The 18,286-nt window shown below is 36.5% G+C and overlaps 1 protein-coding gene across 6 annotated transcripts in view; it reads right to left on the bottom strand.

The window, feature by feature from the left end:
* Positions 1-2,776: 2,776 nt before the first annotated feature.
* The window catches only part of METTL25 (methyltransferase like 25), a 69,029-nt gene continuing 53,519 nt past the window's right edge, over positions 2,777-18,286 (bottom strand). For 2 of the 6 annotated variants that reach the window (XM_064509679.1, XM_064509682.1), the window contains 3 exons: positions 14,434-14,508; positions 13,746-13,817; positions 11,903-12,200 (listed from right to left, as the gene is read on the bottom strand). In XM_064509679.1, coding sequence (XP_064365749.1) covers positions 12,102-12,200; positions 13,746-13,817; positions 14,434-14,508 — 246 coding nt within the window. In that variant the 3' untranslated portion in view covers positions 11,903-12,101. Of the gene's footprint in view, positions 4,188-6,967; positions 8,182-11,902; positions 12,201-13,741; positions 13,818-14,433; positions 14,509-14,733; positions 17,061-18,286 lie in introns of those variants that run through there. The other 4 variants (XR_010388577.1, XM_064509685.1, XM_064509695.1 and 1 more) reach the window with 4 other exon arrangements.

Raw genomic sequence — 18,286 nt, 5'->3', positions numbered from 1 at the left:
ATCTGTCGCATTTGTAAAAGCTGTGAAATACACTTCTTGACACAGTGGAATCAATGAGAGAAATTCATCATTCTGTGCTGATCAAAGCACCATGCCGCAAGGTATATATTTATACAACCTGACAGTACAAGCATGATAATTTTTGTAAATCAAATAGTTACATTCAAACAGACTTGACTCAAACATGTTGCCTCATATCTTTAACACCCACTGGGGTTGGCTTAGAGTTTTCCCATTAGAGATAATTATTTATAAAACTTTGTGTGTGTTGAGCATCCAATGCGTAAAAATAGATACACTAACTGGAAGCAATTCTCCTTTCCATTCATTTCAATTATTTTGCTTTACATTTCTTAGGTTCCAAATGGCCAACATCTTTTTCTCATTAATTAATTAGATTGGTCTTGCTTTTGTTTTCTGTTCTAGCTAAACAAAGTATAAAAAGTTTCCATTGTTGCTGTTGCTGTGCTGCTGTTTCCAAAACATCCTGTGGTTCGGTCTGCGGACCGTGCAATATTCTCTCTGGCATCAATTGTCTGAATTTCTTCCATAGTCTCTCTGTTACTGGTTCAGGGCATACTCATTTGATCATGATATTAATATAGATGTTAAATGTGTATATTACACATACCAAATTTATCTTGCAGAGAATTCTGGGGTAAATATACCTCAAAAATATTTACTTCAACTATTGATTTGATTTTTAAAACATATTTCTTTGGCTTTGTTTGGGCCTCTTTTATGCTCACGTTCCATAAATATTTTAGTAAACGATCTTCATTGAGTGAGTAGTTACAACAAGCTAATTTTGATCAGATGCTTTAATAGTCACCAAAAGTACAGTTAATTTTTACTCCATCATCAACCCTCCCTTCTGAATTTACTGTTCTTGCTGCTCTAGCTCATGATCCTCTAAGACATTCCCCACTTATTTTTACTACAATGAAGTGCCTCATGACCTAAACAGGACCAGAGTAGTGAAGCTAAGCAGGTGAGCCAACGTCTGCAGAAACAGATCTTGCTTCGCTGCAGAAATTATGCAGTCAAAAAGCAAAGCAGTGGAAAACGTAAATACTCCCTCCATGCCGTTTGCGAACCATCTGCAGGCCAACGATTATTCCCTGAAGAAATTAATGTATATTTCAAGACAACAAATATGAGAGATAAATATGATCTGCTAATAAAATTCACAACAGGGGGAATTCAGCAGTGAGCGACAAGCCAGAATCAGGTTAGGCATCTTGCAAGCTGATTTTTAGCCCTTCAAATAAGGTTTAAATTGGACTTAAGAAGTATATGTACTTTCCACCTAGGAGTGGAATTCACATAAACCAAATAGAGTTAAATTAACCAATTAATCTGTCACAATGTTTTTGTGTTCTTCTCTGTAGCACATACATACTGAATGAAAAATACTCTTTCTACAATGAAAGATGACAGCAAGTCTAGAAAATGGGAATGTTTTGTAGTATACTTCTGATAGTGTTTACTGAAGCATGCTTATTTTGTTAGGGGAAGTAATTTATTACCTGTGCACATTTTAGGGCATCTTCTTAGCAACAGATTGCAGAGGTATGAAAGCTGGCATCTTAAGACCATAACCAAATAGAGAGTTTTTCAGGAACTGAATGCAAGCACCTAAAACAATCACTTTCAACAGAAGACACACTGATAAGATGGAAAAATGGAAAAGAACTTTAAAATGTTAATAGGGCCACCACTAACTTTCATAACAAACATTAGGGATTTGAAGTTTTTCTTGGTTGGTTGTGCTTTACATAAAATTGCCTGTCTACAGTAATTTGTCTCAGTTTTGGAGAGAGTATAGCCAACCTCTGGAGTTCATGCTGCTCAGTACATCACTGTTTCATGTGCATAAGCCACACAGACTGAAGGAGGTGACTGCATGCATTACGGCACTGGAATGATATTAGTCTAAAACTATTTGCAGTAGGCACACACATTCTCAACATCTACAGAACAAATGTCAGATTGACTTTCTATCTGAAAGCTTATTTAGATTACTTGAAAATATATGCTGCAAACTTCTACTTCAGCTGGAAAATGCTGTTTTCTCTCCAACGCTCTATTACAATACAGCTGCTGAAGAAAAAAAAAAGAGCAGGTGAAAAGGCCATGAGAGGTAAATATTAAAGATAAGAATGACATTTCTAATACAATAGGGTAGCTTCCCTGAAGACATGTTTCAAGAGTGAAGGTCAGTTTCTGAAAAGCGCTTTTAAGAACATTTAGTTTGCAAGAGGACTACGTCAGAATGCAAATGCAGCGATAATGCAGATAGTGTACATCAAAGGTGCTTTTCCTACCAGCAAGAGCGGATATTTATGGTTTATCACAAACACACAAAAATATTCACCTTTCTGAACACAACTTGGGCGCATTTATTTATTTTGTGGCAATGTCCTCTAGGCAACCTGGGAAGGTTAACATGCATTACAATGCTAAATGGCAAGCCCATGAATTCAGCGGTCAAGGGAGACAGTCTAGCTGAATCAAAAAGCGGTCAGAACAACCTGGAATAGCAGGCCTGGGTGTTTAAACCTTTTCCAAAGCACAGTATCACATCTCCTTGAAGACAGAGTAAGCTGTGTAATGATTTTCTTGGGAAAGAAAGAGACAAATGGAGAAGAGAAAAAAAAATTCCATTCTTTGCAGTGAAAACTGTTAGCAGATTTCAGACAATATTTTAATTTAATAAAAATTATTACGAAAAAACCAAGCAACTGTCAATGGTTATGAATAGTTTATGTGACTCAATTTCTTGGTAGGAGTTGAAGTTTTATTGTTTGAATTAAAATAATAAACTTGTACACTTAACAACAGTATTACTTTTATTCAGATATTATGTAATAAAACCACAAAGCCGAAGGCAAGCTACAGTCTGTCCTCTGATCCTACTCCTTTCTGAAAATTGCTTTTTCAAAATGGAAGATAACTTGCAGCCAGGGCATGATTTTTAACAGGGTTATCAGAATAAGTCTATGCACATGCTTTAATTTTGATAATACATGATTAAACCTAGTATCTTGCCTTTCCAGATCACTTTCCTTAAAAAAAGTCAGTGCTTTATGAATACTGGGCTCCAACTGTCACTGCTGATACAGTAGTGCTCATAACATCCCCCAGCGCCCAACGAGAAGCGTAAGTAAAAGCAGTATGAAGAAAGCAAGAAGAGGAGAATTAATGGGATAAGATAATCTCCAAAATGAAAACCTGAGGTGAGGGATTTTAGAACCATATTTTCCACTGGATACATAGTGCAATCCCCAAGCATGTGTATTCAGCATGAATCTCACCCCCTTGTTTTGAGGAGAACAGAATTAAGTTTTCTGATGTATCATTTCTTGTTTTAGTTTTAGTCATGGAAAAGAGATTTCACACTCAGACCTGGAAAATGTTCAAACTGAAGTTATTTGAATAAGATAGGGAGACTATAGATCACCAGCTTTTTGATTATAGTGCATTTATGTTTCTGTCTACAGTGTTAAAACTATTCTCTAGCCAGCTGGACCCAGTCACCTGAGTGTATATAGAGAAAATATAGTAAAAATACACTAGCAGGTGAGTATATAAGGTGTTCAACTTTCAAGACCTTTAGAACTGCATGTCAAAACTTTTCCGTAGATGAGATATACAAAAAACAACCCTCCTCCCCCTAAGCTGAGAACAGGCAACAGCTTGGAGAAGTTCACCGTGGATGATGAGAACAGTTCCCTAAATGAGTGACCGTTCCACTGCATCATCAGTGAGGCTCCTCACCGGGATGACCATGGGCGTCAGCCACAGATAAGGCCGACTGCCACGTCTGGAAGTACCCAGCAGCTGGTGACAGCATGTCCCAGCCACTAAGCTACACGAGATGGCTCTGCAGGAGCCATGCCTGAACCGCTCACATGCATCTTGGGATGTTCATCGCTGCCTGTAGACAGGAAGAGACAACTCCTAAAGCAAAGGGCTTGCAGCTATCACAAACAATGAGTGGGCGAAGTGCTCAAGCTCTTCTTTTTTCCTCTCAACGATGCCTCTTTCTCACGAACGCAGAACTGATGGTCTGAGGATGTGCCTGCATCTTGCAATGCAGGAACATGCAGACTAGCTCTGAAGGAGCTCCTGCAGATCGGCAGTAGCACAGCCATGCTGGGCAGCACCTCACCGGGGTCAACAAGCTGTGCTGGCAAGCAGAGAGAATTAACTCAGGGAAGCACCACACTAACACTAATGTGTAAATACACTAATGTTCTTAGATTTGCCCTTTCTGAAACTTATGTACAGTTCAGCCAAGGAAAAATAAATTAGCGACATATGAAACTGCAATATTTCTGTACTACACTAGAAGTGAATGAATAATTCTAATACATTTTACACTTAATTAATTTATGCTATCATAAAGCTAAATGCTAAATCATAATAACCAGGACAAACCTTGAAAATTATTCCTGCTGGCAACCTGAAATATTATTTTTGTTCTTCACTGAGATCCCACCTCCAGATATATAACTTTCAAGACCTTCTGGAAAATTTTTGCAATAAAGATCATATTTTAAAAATATTTTCCATGGAAATTCATTCTGAGCAATACATCTTAAATGTAATTGTAAAAATCAATGAAAATTTATGTCTCAGTCTACATTCACAGGTTCTGTACTGAATTCATGAGGTGTGTGCAAAGAGTTATTAATTAACTTTTTTCTAACATATAGTCCATGAATAAGGGATGCACTGCCTGCAAAGCACTGACAGAGGTGGTTAATTGGGGAAATATGCCATTTATATAAATTCATTTCTTAGTTTTATGATGTTTAACAACATTTCTGCACAGAGGAAGATAAAGGAAGAGAAATATAGGTGTACAGTGTAATCTTGCTATCAAGAAATTCTGTTACATTACTGTGGCAAATGTTGCTTTCTGAAGAACTAGGGCTCAGTCTTACTTTCCTTATTCATCAGAACAGTTATAACAGAGTTCATGGGAATTTTGCCATTGGCTCAGTGAAAGTACAGGCTGTGACACTTGCCTTTTCAGGCAAGTTATTCTTAGGAACAATGAGTGCCATTTAACTCTGCATTACTGTAATCAGTGCTCTCCTTGTTAAAGGACCACTGAGCAGAGAAAAGAAAATACTGACCGTTTTAATGCATTAAAAAGCTATTATCTGAAATAAAAAATAAACAAAAAGCCATTTCAACATTCTCTTACTCTGTATCAGGAAGATTTCAATGATGAACCAGAGTTCACAAAAATTTATACATTGCTCAACTTCAAAACACATAGAAAAGGAAGTGAACACAATTGCTTTGCTTTCGCAAATGTAAATTTTTAACTTGCTTTGTGTGAAAGATATTTGATTGTCCCCACTGTTTGTCTTTAACAAATACCTTTGAATCCAAGCCTGCTCCCATGGAAATCAACAGAAATTTGCCATTGACTCAAATGAAGATGACCTAGGTCTTCACTACGTAAGCGTCTCTAACAGATTGTTTCCTATTAATATTTGTTAATGTTTTGTCTATGGACTTTTTGTGGTATTGTATAGTGCTGAATGCTTGGAATTGTCCCCCTTTTCTCTATAGACACACAACAAATATTCAAAGGATGCAGGCGTCTTGAGAAAAGTGATGATTTCAATTTTAATGCTCTTTAAATTCTAATTTAGGAGAGAATCTTTTTTTTTTTTTTCCTCCAGATAACTCATGATTTCAACAATTGGTGTTTAGGTAAATGACATTAATCTTGATCCATGTGATTAATCAGCACTAGGTGAATCCTTTTCTAAAATCACCTCTTAGATCTACTTTTTAAATTTTCTCTTACTTCTGCAATATTGTGTCTGAGGATAAGCACATGCACAGTGGTGCTTCTCAAAGTTCCTTCCCTGAATACCTTCTTTTTATAAATGAACTCAATTAAATTCTGCTTATTAAACGCCAAGTTCAGTGTCACTACAGAAATGTGACCAAATAACTTTGAAGAAAGCAAATGAGCAATTCTCCAAAGCTCTTGCTGGCCAGAAAATCTTTAGCTAAATCAAGGACCAATCTAAGAATGATCTGACTAATATACATTTTCAGTACGTGATTCTGTACTGCTCTTCATATTCTCAAATCAAAACTAAGATCTCTAGGAAAGTAAGGGTTTACATTTTTAATTGTTTTTATTTATAAATTTTAATCACAAACAGCATAGCAACAATTTTGCTGAAATCATCCCTATAACCTTTGCTAGCTAATTATTAGTCTGCCAATAAACAACCACTGAAGAGCTTAAAATTAATAAAACTTGATTTATGTGCTGTCCATTGAGCATTTTGTGAGTTGTGTTCTTTGAACCGATATCCACGCCTTAGAGTTTTAAAAGGTTAGCAACTGGCACATTAATCCAAGTAATGTACAGCTCATTCTACACTTCTTAACATCTGTGTGTCCTCTTGATGACTTCAGCCTTTCTAAGACTAACAAGTGAATTTAGGATTTATAGTTGAGAAACAGCATGGCTGCTTCTACTGTCAGTCTTCATTCATGACTAATAATAGGAGGTGTAATAAACAATGTAGATTTATAACTGTGCGTATTAATTATTGTTTCTGAAGGTTTAAGTAATCAGAAGAGGTGATCACTGCTTCTTCTGATTGGGAATTTCCTCTTTTGGTGCCAGACATTATCAAGTCATTCAGCAAGCACACAACTTTGCTCTTTTCATCAGTGATTCATGAAAGAGTTGACAGCTTGTGTGTTAAGGCAGTCTGAGCTTCAGTCTAACAATCTGATTTGTTGGCTTAGTAGATTTAATGCATTTTGATTTTCGTGATATATTCCGTGTGAAACCCAATGCCAGCTGCCCTGACAACATCTTTATCAACAGGAAAAAGTTCCTCCTGGTCCAGATGCAAAGAGAAAAACCGACATAAAACTGAGAACTTTACCACGAGAAGTTAAAAGTTTGCACAGGTTTCGAATGAATCATCTTTTTACTCCACAGATAATGTAGCGTTAAATTTAGAAATGGCATTTTGCTTTTGAACAGTCTTTGTTAATTTTAAACAAAGATATTAAACAGTTGTATCTTATTAGGACAACAAGTCCTATACAAGAGCAAATAGTAAGTCCTTGCTTAGTGTATACAGCCACTATAATTCCAAAAGGCCAAAAGGAGACAATTTAATCCTAAACATATAAAAAATCAAAAGCCAAGCATAGACTGAAACTACAGATTATACAACAGGTATAAAATAAATATTAAGTAGAAAACGGATCAATTTCTTGGGGTGAACAGTATATCAGATTGTCACCGAAAAGGATTTTTCACTTTTGCAGCTAGTTCCTAGATTGTTAGGCAAGTTTAAAATCTGAATGTCTTGTCTACTTGCTGAAAGTTCATGCTTTCCTGTTGGGTGTTTCCATGGAATTAGATGATTTGTCTTCCTACAGTTTATAAGGAATGGTTACGTGGTAATTGCAAAGCTTTGTGATATTTTGTCCACATAATCTTGCTTATGTGTCTTGTGTTCGTGAGTTTAGGAAATTCTGGCAAACAGTGTGCCCTTTGATGTGATCTACAATATATTGTGCTCTCCCACTCAAGAATACACTAATGTGGTACAAGTTCAATTTCTTCTAAATTTCATTGGTAATCTTCAGAATCCAGGACTTTTAAGAGTTTTGTTGCCTTTTAACACAAACAAAGCAGAGAGCACAGTGTCTTTTTTTGCAGATTTCATAGCATCAATAGGATGGTGAGATAAGTGTCTATTTATTTCTCTCCGGTTTGATACAGACAGAACAGACAGCCTTGAGAAAGATGCAGGTGAATACTAGAAAGATTGGTGTACAACAGCATGTTGTAACAGTTTGAGGCAGATCTTCATTATGTTGGTGGCTTTCCTTGGAGGTTTGAGTTTAATGCTGTGCACTGAAACTTCTGTGACGAAAATGCCTCAGAGCTCTTGAATCTAAAATGAATCCTGAAGAGAAATAAGATATTGCGCACAGTATTTTTTTTTAATACCCTGTGCCTCTCAGGCTGTCTGTCAGTTACTAATCTGTCTGATCTCCAGGCATTAATTTCAAGGATTTAAGAGAGAAAACTGCAAGAAGCATAACAATGGCAACTTCTTCGTGGTGTCCTAAACCTAGGAAGGGTTTTATTCCTCTTCTCGGGGTATTCTGAAATACAACATTGACAAAGATAACAGTCATGGATAAGCAAATGCAAAGCAGCTAACTAAGGCTTATTCAGCAGTTGCTTGGAGGTGAAGAATTTAGAACCACCAAACTGAGCTGGTTATTTCAGGTGAACATGGCGAGGAAAGAGCAGCCGGATCCCAGAGAATTAGGGCATGTTGCCACCTAGCAGCAAGCGTGGGAATCCTGAAAACTACAAAACTTGAACAGATCTCAGCAACAAAAGAAGGAAGCTGAAGTCACAGTTCTAAGTGTAAGGTGGCCAATTAATATGCTTGGACACCCATACTGCTGCTCTGAATTGATTATGAACTCTGAAAATTCTTCATGCTTCCTAGGTCTAGCATGGATTTCACTGCTTTCAGAGCCCTGGGATACACATATCACTAAGAATGAGCATATATAACAGTAAGAATGATAAGACACTTAGGATAAAGAGATTTAAAGATACTGTACTAACAAATACTGGGTATTGAGCAAATTCTCAGAGAAAGGGAAGTTCAAAGCACTGCACTCAGTTGTTATTCCACTCCTAAGCAGGGAAGGCTTTCCTGGTGCTGGTCCTTTCTTACCACCTGCCCTTAGTATCAGTGATCTCCAGCAACATAATGACACATTTATGAATGTTTTTTAGGAATAAAGTATATCTGAGCCAACAAGTAATGATAGGAAAGAGCACTCAGTAATCAACAAGGCATACAGCTGTCCCCAAGACAGATATATTTAGCATGTTTACCCTGTTTAGATTTTAAGCCATCATAGGACATACAGATCCTGAGTCTAAAGATATTAAATACATCGTGACACAGCAAAAGCATCTTAACACCAAACAGATAGTCATTATTTTAACTGTAATTCAATGAATAACGTCAATGGAGAAAATAATTTCTAATTAAAAAAAGTTAAATTAATGACAACAAACTTGAAACTAAAATTCCAGAAACTAGAACAGTGTAATTTTTTTTATTTATTTTTATTTTTTTTAATGAGATGATGCTCTAAGGCATGAATCAGATCTGCAGAATTAAAGTTTACTGACACAAAAGCAGGCTTGCAGGCTTGGAGATCTAGGGGTTCCAATGTACTCTTGCATATTAAGATTGTACACGTACTATGCACATCCTCTTGTTCTTCCAAGAATATGCTGCAGCCCTAAGAAGCATAAATAAAACACTTCAAGCCTGCTGTAGAAAGCATCAGTATGCCATGAACAGAATATCAGGCAAACACCTGAGGAAAAACAGGTATATTCAGTATCCCTTAAAGGATGTATCTGGGTACATAGCTCACTGCCACAGTGAAAGAAAATAAGGATTCTTTTCTGTCAAAAGACATGATCATATTTAGGATACTGTTTACGTTATGGAAGAATTTCTGGCAATAACCACGATGAAAAATTGTTTGATTCATCTTGGTTACCGTGAAAGATTCTTCCATTACGTAAACAGTATCTCATAGGTATTCAGGCATCTAAAGCTTCAAAACACCTTTGAGAGCAGACAGCAACTGACTTTGCCGAATGCAAACCCCTCTTCATAGTTATTATTCTAAGAAGCACGTTGCCTCTGTCTTTGCCTGCACAGATTACAGAGTGCATGAGTACTGAAAAAGCCTGAGAAGTTGCTGGGGCTGGAGGGGTCTGCAAATTTATTCAGACCTTTTCGAATCAGTGGAAAAGCACTTGGGCTAATCCTAGAGATGTGTTTGTTATTCTAAACTGTTTCAAATGTCCTCTTAAAATAGTAGTAAGAATGTAACTTGGAATTTAGATAGAGTTATACACATTAAAATATTGCACAAAATTAGCTATATTCTATATGTACTATGCAATTTGGACTGTGTTCAAAGTAAACCAGGCGAGGCTTACTGAATCTAATGCCTTTCGGTCAAAACAGGGTACTTTTAAGCCCCTGCTTTCAGTGAATATTGAATATTTGGGTGTCGTATCTGCCCAGTTTTGAGTATTTGGTCTGAAAAAGCAGAAGAATCAACTCATGACAGAAAAAAGTCACTTTCAGCCCCAAATATTTTTTGTAACAGCACACAAGATTGGAATGACAACATTTTAAGATTTCACTAATAGACATCATGCCTTAGCAGACCATAATATAGTAAAACATGATTTTCTTACATTTTCTGTATGTTTACATTATTTATACTTTTACATTATTTATTTTAGATTATCTCCTTATATCAGATGCTATTTTTTTCCCTGCCAAATGCTTAAAGGTTAAGAAGAGTCTTGCATTTCTTTTGATTCCTCTTCTGGGAAACGAAACTTGTTAGTTTGCTTAGTCCTCCCTGCATAACAAAAAGTCTCACATATGGAATGCCCCATTTTCTTTTCTTAGCTCTGCTCCTGAGATGCTGTGAGCACCTGCAACTGCTGTTAGCTTCCATGGCTACTGCAGGTGTTCAGCAGCTCTAAAGACTGAACCTGCTGAGACTAAACAAATGTGAGAAGCTCATACTGGATCCATGCACCTAACAAGGACTGCGAGCCCTGAAACAGAAGGCAGTGAACTTACACCACCAAAAAAATATTCTTCCAAATGAACACATCAAGAAAGATGTGGCTTGTTAGGAAGATACCTTACTTTATTTTCTTGAATATCCCTGTTCACAAGCTCTCAATATATTTCGCAGACTGAAACTGAATAAAATTTGTTTCTACTCAGATATGAATCTCAGTCTGATTTCCATGATTATCACCATCCACTTCAGTCCCACTATACAAATAATATTAACATGTTTTCTGTTAGTCTGATCTCCTGACCACTAAAGTTCCATTCTCCCCTTTCCTTCTTTTATGTTGTATTCTATTATTCATTTGTTGTCCTTTTTTTCTGTGCACTGGAAGTTAATTATGCTTTATATTCACTGGACAATTCTAATAAAAGCACTGTGACTTGGAAATTTTTCTCTTTTTAACATTGATGCAACATCTGCAGTTTAAGGAGGCAACCCATTGAAGTAAATGCATCAACAAAGAAGTTTCCCATTCCTGAATTCACTTCTGCCAAGCAGAAACTACAGAGAGAGTTACAACTCACTTGGGCACCCAAGTATTTATACCCAACACATTTGGGCCAGATCATAGCTTTCTAATATAACCCGGGGATTACAGCATGAAACCCAGCAGAGCAGCTGATTCTTAAACACTGGAAAATTTCCCAGTCAACTGGAGCACACACAGTTGTTTCTTTCAGCATGACCAGTGACTAAGTGCGTCAGGAACACGCCTGAAGGAAGAAGAGGTTAAGACAAAACCACTTGTTGGGGATATTTACTATCTGGCATGAGAAAAGCCCTAGGCTCTTCTAGGCTGCTGCATAAGAAAGCTGGTCCTGATGACGGTGGAGAACAGGGAAGTACAAAGATCTCATTTAGTTTAACCACCTCCTGTCTACACTACAGGTTAATTATCTTTCTAAACTACGCAGAATCTGAATCCAGAAAAGACTTTAAAGGCAAGGCTAGTCTGAGACAGCTGATGCCAGCCACTGGTAGAAACTGAGAAGGTATACGGAACACTGATCTTGCAATTAAAAGAAGAAATTACCAAGAGAAGGGATGCGAATACATAACTATAATGCCTTAAAAGGAAGAAACATTAAACACTGATCACATAATATGGGTCATAACTTTTATAATAAAATCAGATCTTTAACTTTATTTAATAACTGACATAAGGAAGCAGTGGTATTTATAAAGGAGCTACAGCTCACTATTTATTTCTCATGATTCATGGAGGCATTACATTTTTTATTTTTGCAGATATAAAGTCAACAGTTTCCAAATGCACCAGCATACTTGAGGAATCACTTAAAAATAACAGAAAAAAAGTGAGGAAATAGCAGTATCAGTTCAGAGATTTCAACCTATCTGTAGTTTGCTTCTACTTAAAAACATGACTGTTTCTTCAGAGCAATAACTGCATAGCATCTGGGGGATTTCACGGGATCAAATAACTTCACAAGTCCGGACCAAGCAATGTTGTCCTGTAAAATGATACATGATTGATGTACATAAAAATGTGTTTGACTTAAAAGTTAGGATATGGCAGTATGTCCACATTTTCAAATATGAAATTGTAAAACAATATTATCCTTAATTCAAAGGAGGAAAAACACTTATCTAATAACAAAATTACTGAAAGCTTTGTTGTGAACAAACAAAACCCAAAACACTATATATTTTAAAGTCATTAAAATATTTTTGGTACTATCAGGTGACAGCTTACCACCTCCATCATTAATAAAGCTTTTTTCAGTGAAGGAGAAGCAAAGAAATTAAGGATCAAGTCCAACTCATTTTATGCAGCACATACAACTACTGAAGCTAATTAACGGTCCTAAAATGAATAAGGCCAGCTGGATTTGGTGTTCATGTTACATATGGCTTTTATCATTTCTATTTTTTCTTCCTAATCAAGTACAAGATTAAATCTAGGCGTATAGTACATTTAGAAAAGGTAAATTAGTGCTAAATGCAGCAAGTCTGATCTTCTGTCTTGGAAAACATACAGATCTCTATGTGATTTATAGCTGGTTGGCAATTGGGAAAATACATCATTACTTAAATATTTCAGATTGCCTTTCTGTAAAAATACCAGCTAGAACAAAAGCATGTATTTACTACAATTCATTTGTTCCAAGTCCACTATGCCAGAAAATAAAGTGAATTTTTACTTATGATAAAATGGAGATGTTAAAATGAAAGGTTTATAGTGGAAAAACAGAGCTTTTCACATGAATGGGTTTAAAATTTATTTTTAAATTTTCTTTTGACCATGGTCCTGAGCAGAAGCTACAAGACACTACCATTTCCTTCTAATGAATTATAACTTGTCGGAAAAATATTTACTGGTGCAGAGAAGGTATGATTGTTGCTTCTGAGTTAATCACGCCAAGCTCAAAATTAGTGTTCGCAAAAACACTGTAATACATAAATCATTACAGAGTAAATGTGGTAGCACTTGCTTACTACATCCCAGGTCTCTACTTGTAAAATATATCCAGGCTGTATGTTAGTCAAATGTACCTCAGTTGACCCATACAGTTGGAGAAAGTGCACCCTCTCTCACCATAGACCTTAATTAAGAAACAATAAAAAGCACTCATGAGCATTTTGGATCTAATTCAAAATTTCCTGAAGTACGCATTCTAAAACATATTCTTTAGAAGCTCTAACATGCACATCACCATGTTTGTTTAGAATTTCCAATATTCCTTTAAATTATTAAATCTCCAAATATGTTGTATAAATTGAGATTTGTTGCATATTTATTTTTTTACTGTCTATGACTAGTAATTACTGTACAATTAAAAGAACATAAACTTTACTGTTGCTGCTACACTGAAAATAAAAACATCTGCTGGGCATATGTTTATACTAAAATGAATAAATACTTACGCTTTTGCAAATATGATGAGAATAATAATTCTGCAACAGAAACTTTTGGCCTGCACAGTAATAAATTGGCTGAAATAGTCTCATCTCACTGATGTAGCCTTTAGGTATCATAAAATATAATGCAAAAATACCTGCTCCTTGAGGTAGCAGAGGCGATCCAGAAGTATCAAAACTTCTATGCAGGGAGCCAGAACAACCTTCAACTGAAAAATTAGACGCTTATGATTTTAGGAAAGACAGCCAACAGATTTCTAAATGGCTACATTTCCACAAAGCAATTCCAGGAAGGTCAATCATTTTCTAGTGAATTTGTTGTACAAATGTCACCTTGCCAATTTTCCCTGTGGGATGGACATCTTCAAAACAGATTATATTAAAGATCAAAAATACACAGAATGTCATAAAGCTAGGAAACGATGTTGTTTAGTTGGCTTTGAGGCACTGTCCAACAAGAAAAAGATATTATATGAAGCAGAATAATTTTAAAGAGGGAAATAATGAATTTTAATAAAAAGAATTTTTATGAAATAACTGCATGGAGACCAGTCTAGATTTAAAAGGAGACTAACATTTCATTTTTCAGGGTAATAGTCCCTCTTGAAAAAGAATCTTCCATGTGTTCTCTTTATTATTTTACTAACACCTAATATAGTTTTGCAATAGGATATGCTCCAAGTTCGGAGCAGGGGGGGAGCGGCTTTGTTTTTGAGATTGCATACCACAGTGTAAGACAGTCCACCTCCACATAAAACTTAACAGGGCTTTGTTCTAGACTAGCACATATGTACAAGGTAATGGTATTAATCCTATGATTTTTACCATATTAAATGCTTCGAGCTCATTCATTCTGTGCTTGTATTTTTCATAGTAATCCATTATACAGCTGTCTGGGAGCTGCAAGGCATTAAAAAAAAAAAGATATCAGAATTGTTCCAGTTACTTTTTCGAGACAATTTTAAAATGAATTTTTTTTTTTACTAATTGGAAGTCACACTCCAAAATGAAATCTGTGTACTATTTTTGAAATTAGCACTTTCCTAAGGTTTATAATAATTTTCCTAAAACAATTTCTCAGTTGTCGTTTACAATACCTGTTCTTCAGACAGCATTTTACCCTGACATGAATTATTGAAATATATTCATTATTCAGAAAGCTCTAACCATTCTTAAATGAGTATTACCCACTAAAGCGGAGATAACATTCTCATTTCCTTTCCCATATATCTCAACCTGCCTCCCTTCCCCAAAGCCCAAGAGATTTTGCTAAATAGCTGAGGAGTGGAGACTCATGCCAGAGTAACATGCTTGTCAGGACTCCTGGATGGTATTTCGCACTGCAAAACCTGCTGTCAGATTCTGGAAATAATACTTAGTTTCTCTGTGCCTCAAATTACCCACCAACATTTGAATGAAAACTTTCTCTACTGACCTTGCACCACTACATGTTTCTCTCTTCTTTTCCAAATTATCTGATGCAACGTTACCACCACTGCCACTATAACTGTAGGCCGAATTTGATGCAAAGGCAGTTCAAGAGCTTGACAAAACCAAATGCACCTTCCCCTTCAGGCCTTCGAGGCCATTGTGCCATAGCAGGCAGCTAGAGTTATGACCATCAGTGCTGTTCACAGCGCATGTTCTCCATAGGGCAGCAGGGCCACATTTTCCAGTTCTTATAAACTTTGATGTCTCTACCCTTCGGCTATCCACAGTTCTGACTAGTAGGTGCATGCCTGACTTCAGAAGTGTAATGAGAAAGGAGTTGGTTCATTATAAGCCACTCAGTTCAAATTCAATGCATGGAAAAAAAACAGAACAATTACTCAAAGTATTTAAAAACACTGAATGTTAAGCAGATGAGTAATAGTCAACATAAGTCTGTCAAGAACAAATCACACAACGTCAAACCAGTTTGGCTGTAAGAAGGGAAAAAGGATTCACGATAGGGAAAAACAAAAGACTGTCATACATTTTGACTTCAGTAAGACTTTTGACACCATTTCACATAATAATTTCATAAGCAAATTTAGGAAACAAGGTTTAGGTTAAAGTGAGTAAAGCTACAAATATGCAACTGGAGGACATTGCTAGAACTTAGAATAATACTCTGAAATTGGAGAATTGCTTGGGAAAAAAGTTTGAAATGCTATAGGAAAATGCAGGAGGGACTACGCTTGCACAGAAATAATCAACTGTTCAGGATGAGGAACACCAAATGATGGTCTGGGTGATATAACAGATCACAAGCTGAGTGAGAGTCAAAGTTGTGCTAATGCAAAAAAAAGCAATCATCATACTGCAACACGTACAGGAGAACAGCCTGCAAAGCATAGGAAGCAATCCTTCAACTCTGTTTGGCAGTAGTAAAGCTCTAGCTGGAATATTGTATTTTGGGCAATGGATTTCAAAGAAAGACATAAACTATCTGAAAGAGCCCTGAGAGAGTAAAGAGAATGGTCAGACATCTAGAAAACATGACCTGTGAAGAAAGATTGAGAGAACTGGAACTGATTAGGCTAAAGAAGCGATAACTGAGAGTGGGTATAACAGTATTTAAAAGGCTGCCACAAAGAGGCAGGGAACAGTTTGTTCTTGCCTACAGTGGATAGGGTAAGAACTAATAGGCTTGCATCACAGCAAAAAAAAATTCCAGTCACAGATTTGAAGAAACTTTCTCTTTGGAAGGTTAACTGAAGACTGGGGGTTGTGGGTCTTCATCACAGGAAGCTTTAAGAAGATAAGACAAATATTTTTCAGGAATGACAGAAAATTCTAATTCTGCCTTAAAACAAGGGGATGGGTTAGAGCTTTTGTGTTCTGTCAATTGTATTCTTTTCAATCTAGAAAGTACTTTTACTACTATGGAGGCTTCCATAACAGATCTAGTCGTACTAATGTACTGACACATTTGGTCTTGTTGCCATTTTATTTTCATTAAAGCTGTGCAAATATCTGAGCAAGGTTTTTTCTCTTCCTCTCCAAAAAGCCAAACCAATTAAAATATATTAATCATGTGATGAAAAAATACTTTATTTGATCTCTGCCTTATGAGCTCTCCACTTCTGCTGAGAATTAAAAAGGTTTTAGTACAACAGAGTTTTGATATTACAGGTTATTTGGAATTAAAATATAAAGATCTTTATTTGTGAAAATATGAACATAAAACCTTTCTGCTTTTTCATGCGTTGTGTTCTCCCTTTTTCAACATGAGGCATTCAACTAAAACAGAACAAACTGTGAAATGTTTCACAAACAAAACACTGGGTCAAAAATTGTCTCCTGGATGCTGCCATACTCAAGTACTGGGCCCAAATGCCTTACTACTCCCCTCTTGCTTGACACACTCTGACTAAATGCATCCGGCTATTGTGGATAATTAGGTAATATTCCAAACTGTACCTCAGTTGCAAGTTTGGTGGGTGACCCAATTCAATACAACAGATCATCTGAAAAAAAGAGAATGTGTCCATAAGAAGAACTTTTTTAGAAAACGGCATGAAAAGGGTAGCTGCTACTGATATTCAAGTAAGCTTCAGAATATCCAAAGAGGCACTGGCCAGTATTTCTTTGCAGATTTAGCTACAATGTCACCCAGGCTTTACTGGATTGTAAGCACAAACACCACATCCCTTTGGACTGTGAAGATGGTGTATGCTTTCCTTTAAGCTAATTTTGTTGTGGATTGGTTTGGTGACTAAAATAGCCAAAACAACAAAGAGGAACTAGGAGGCAGTAAGGTCTCTGCTGTCCTAGTTATAACTATACCATATGCTGAAGGTGGCACCAAAACTATATCACAGACCTTACTCACTTGTTACAAACACTATGAGACTGTCAAGAGAGCCTTGGGAGCAAATAAGATGTCTAAGCACACCCGAGTTAGACGCAGTCCCATAAACATACTGCTTGAGTACAGGCTGAAAAGAAAACACACAGGCAGAAGGTGAGAACTGGTAATGTCACACTTAGAACTTGGCCAGAGAATATTTTTTCAGAGCTAAGTCTTTCTCCAGATTAAGAACATTTTGGCTGAATGAAAGTGTCTTTGTACTGCCCAGCACTGCACACTCCCTACAAGGGAGAGCCAGAGCCTAAGGATGCTGTTCCACAGGCAGCTTAAGCAGGTGTAATTATTCTTTGCTGCTTAAAAGTGACTGCCATCCCCTGCACTGATGGCACATTTCTGAGTTTCCTCCCCTTTCTTCTACCAGCACTAGCATGAAAACTAGCATCAGTACAAGATAAGGAAACCCTTTTAGCAGCAGCATTTGCTTAGATCGGTTTAAAAAGCTTATGAGACCATACCAGACAGCAACTTCTTACAATTTTCCTTTGACTAAGATAGCTACAAAAGTATTCCTGTTTCTCAGATAATGTAACAGGACTTAAGTCGATTTAGAACATCATTTAAAATGTGTTTCAGATGAATGCAATCTTATTATTTATAATTGTTTCTAATTGATGTAAAAGTCAAATCTCTTCAAATTCCTTCTCAGACTGAAATGTTATATTACCGTAACAGTGATAAGTACTTTATTTGTTTGAAAAACAATTATATTTCAAAACAGTATTGCTGCACATACATTTTACACACTGCAGTACCAGTGCTACCTGAGCCTTCATTAAATAATTCCCTAACTACTGACCTTTACAGTTTGAGGTGTACACTGTC

This window comes from Dromaius novaehollandiae, chromosome 1 (assembly GCF_036370855.1).
Source record: "Dromaius novaehollandiae isolate bDroNov1 chromosome 1, bDroNov1.hap1, whole genome shotgun sequence".
In the NCBI taxonomy this organism is placed as follows: domain Eukaryota; kingdom Metazoa; phylum Chordata; class Aves; order Casuariiformes; family Dromaiidae; genus Dromaius; species Dromaius novaehollandiae.
This window is presented reverse-complemented; position numbering and strand designations above follow the sequence as displayed.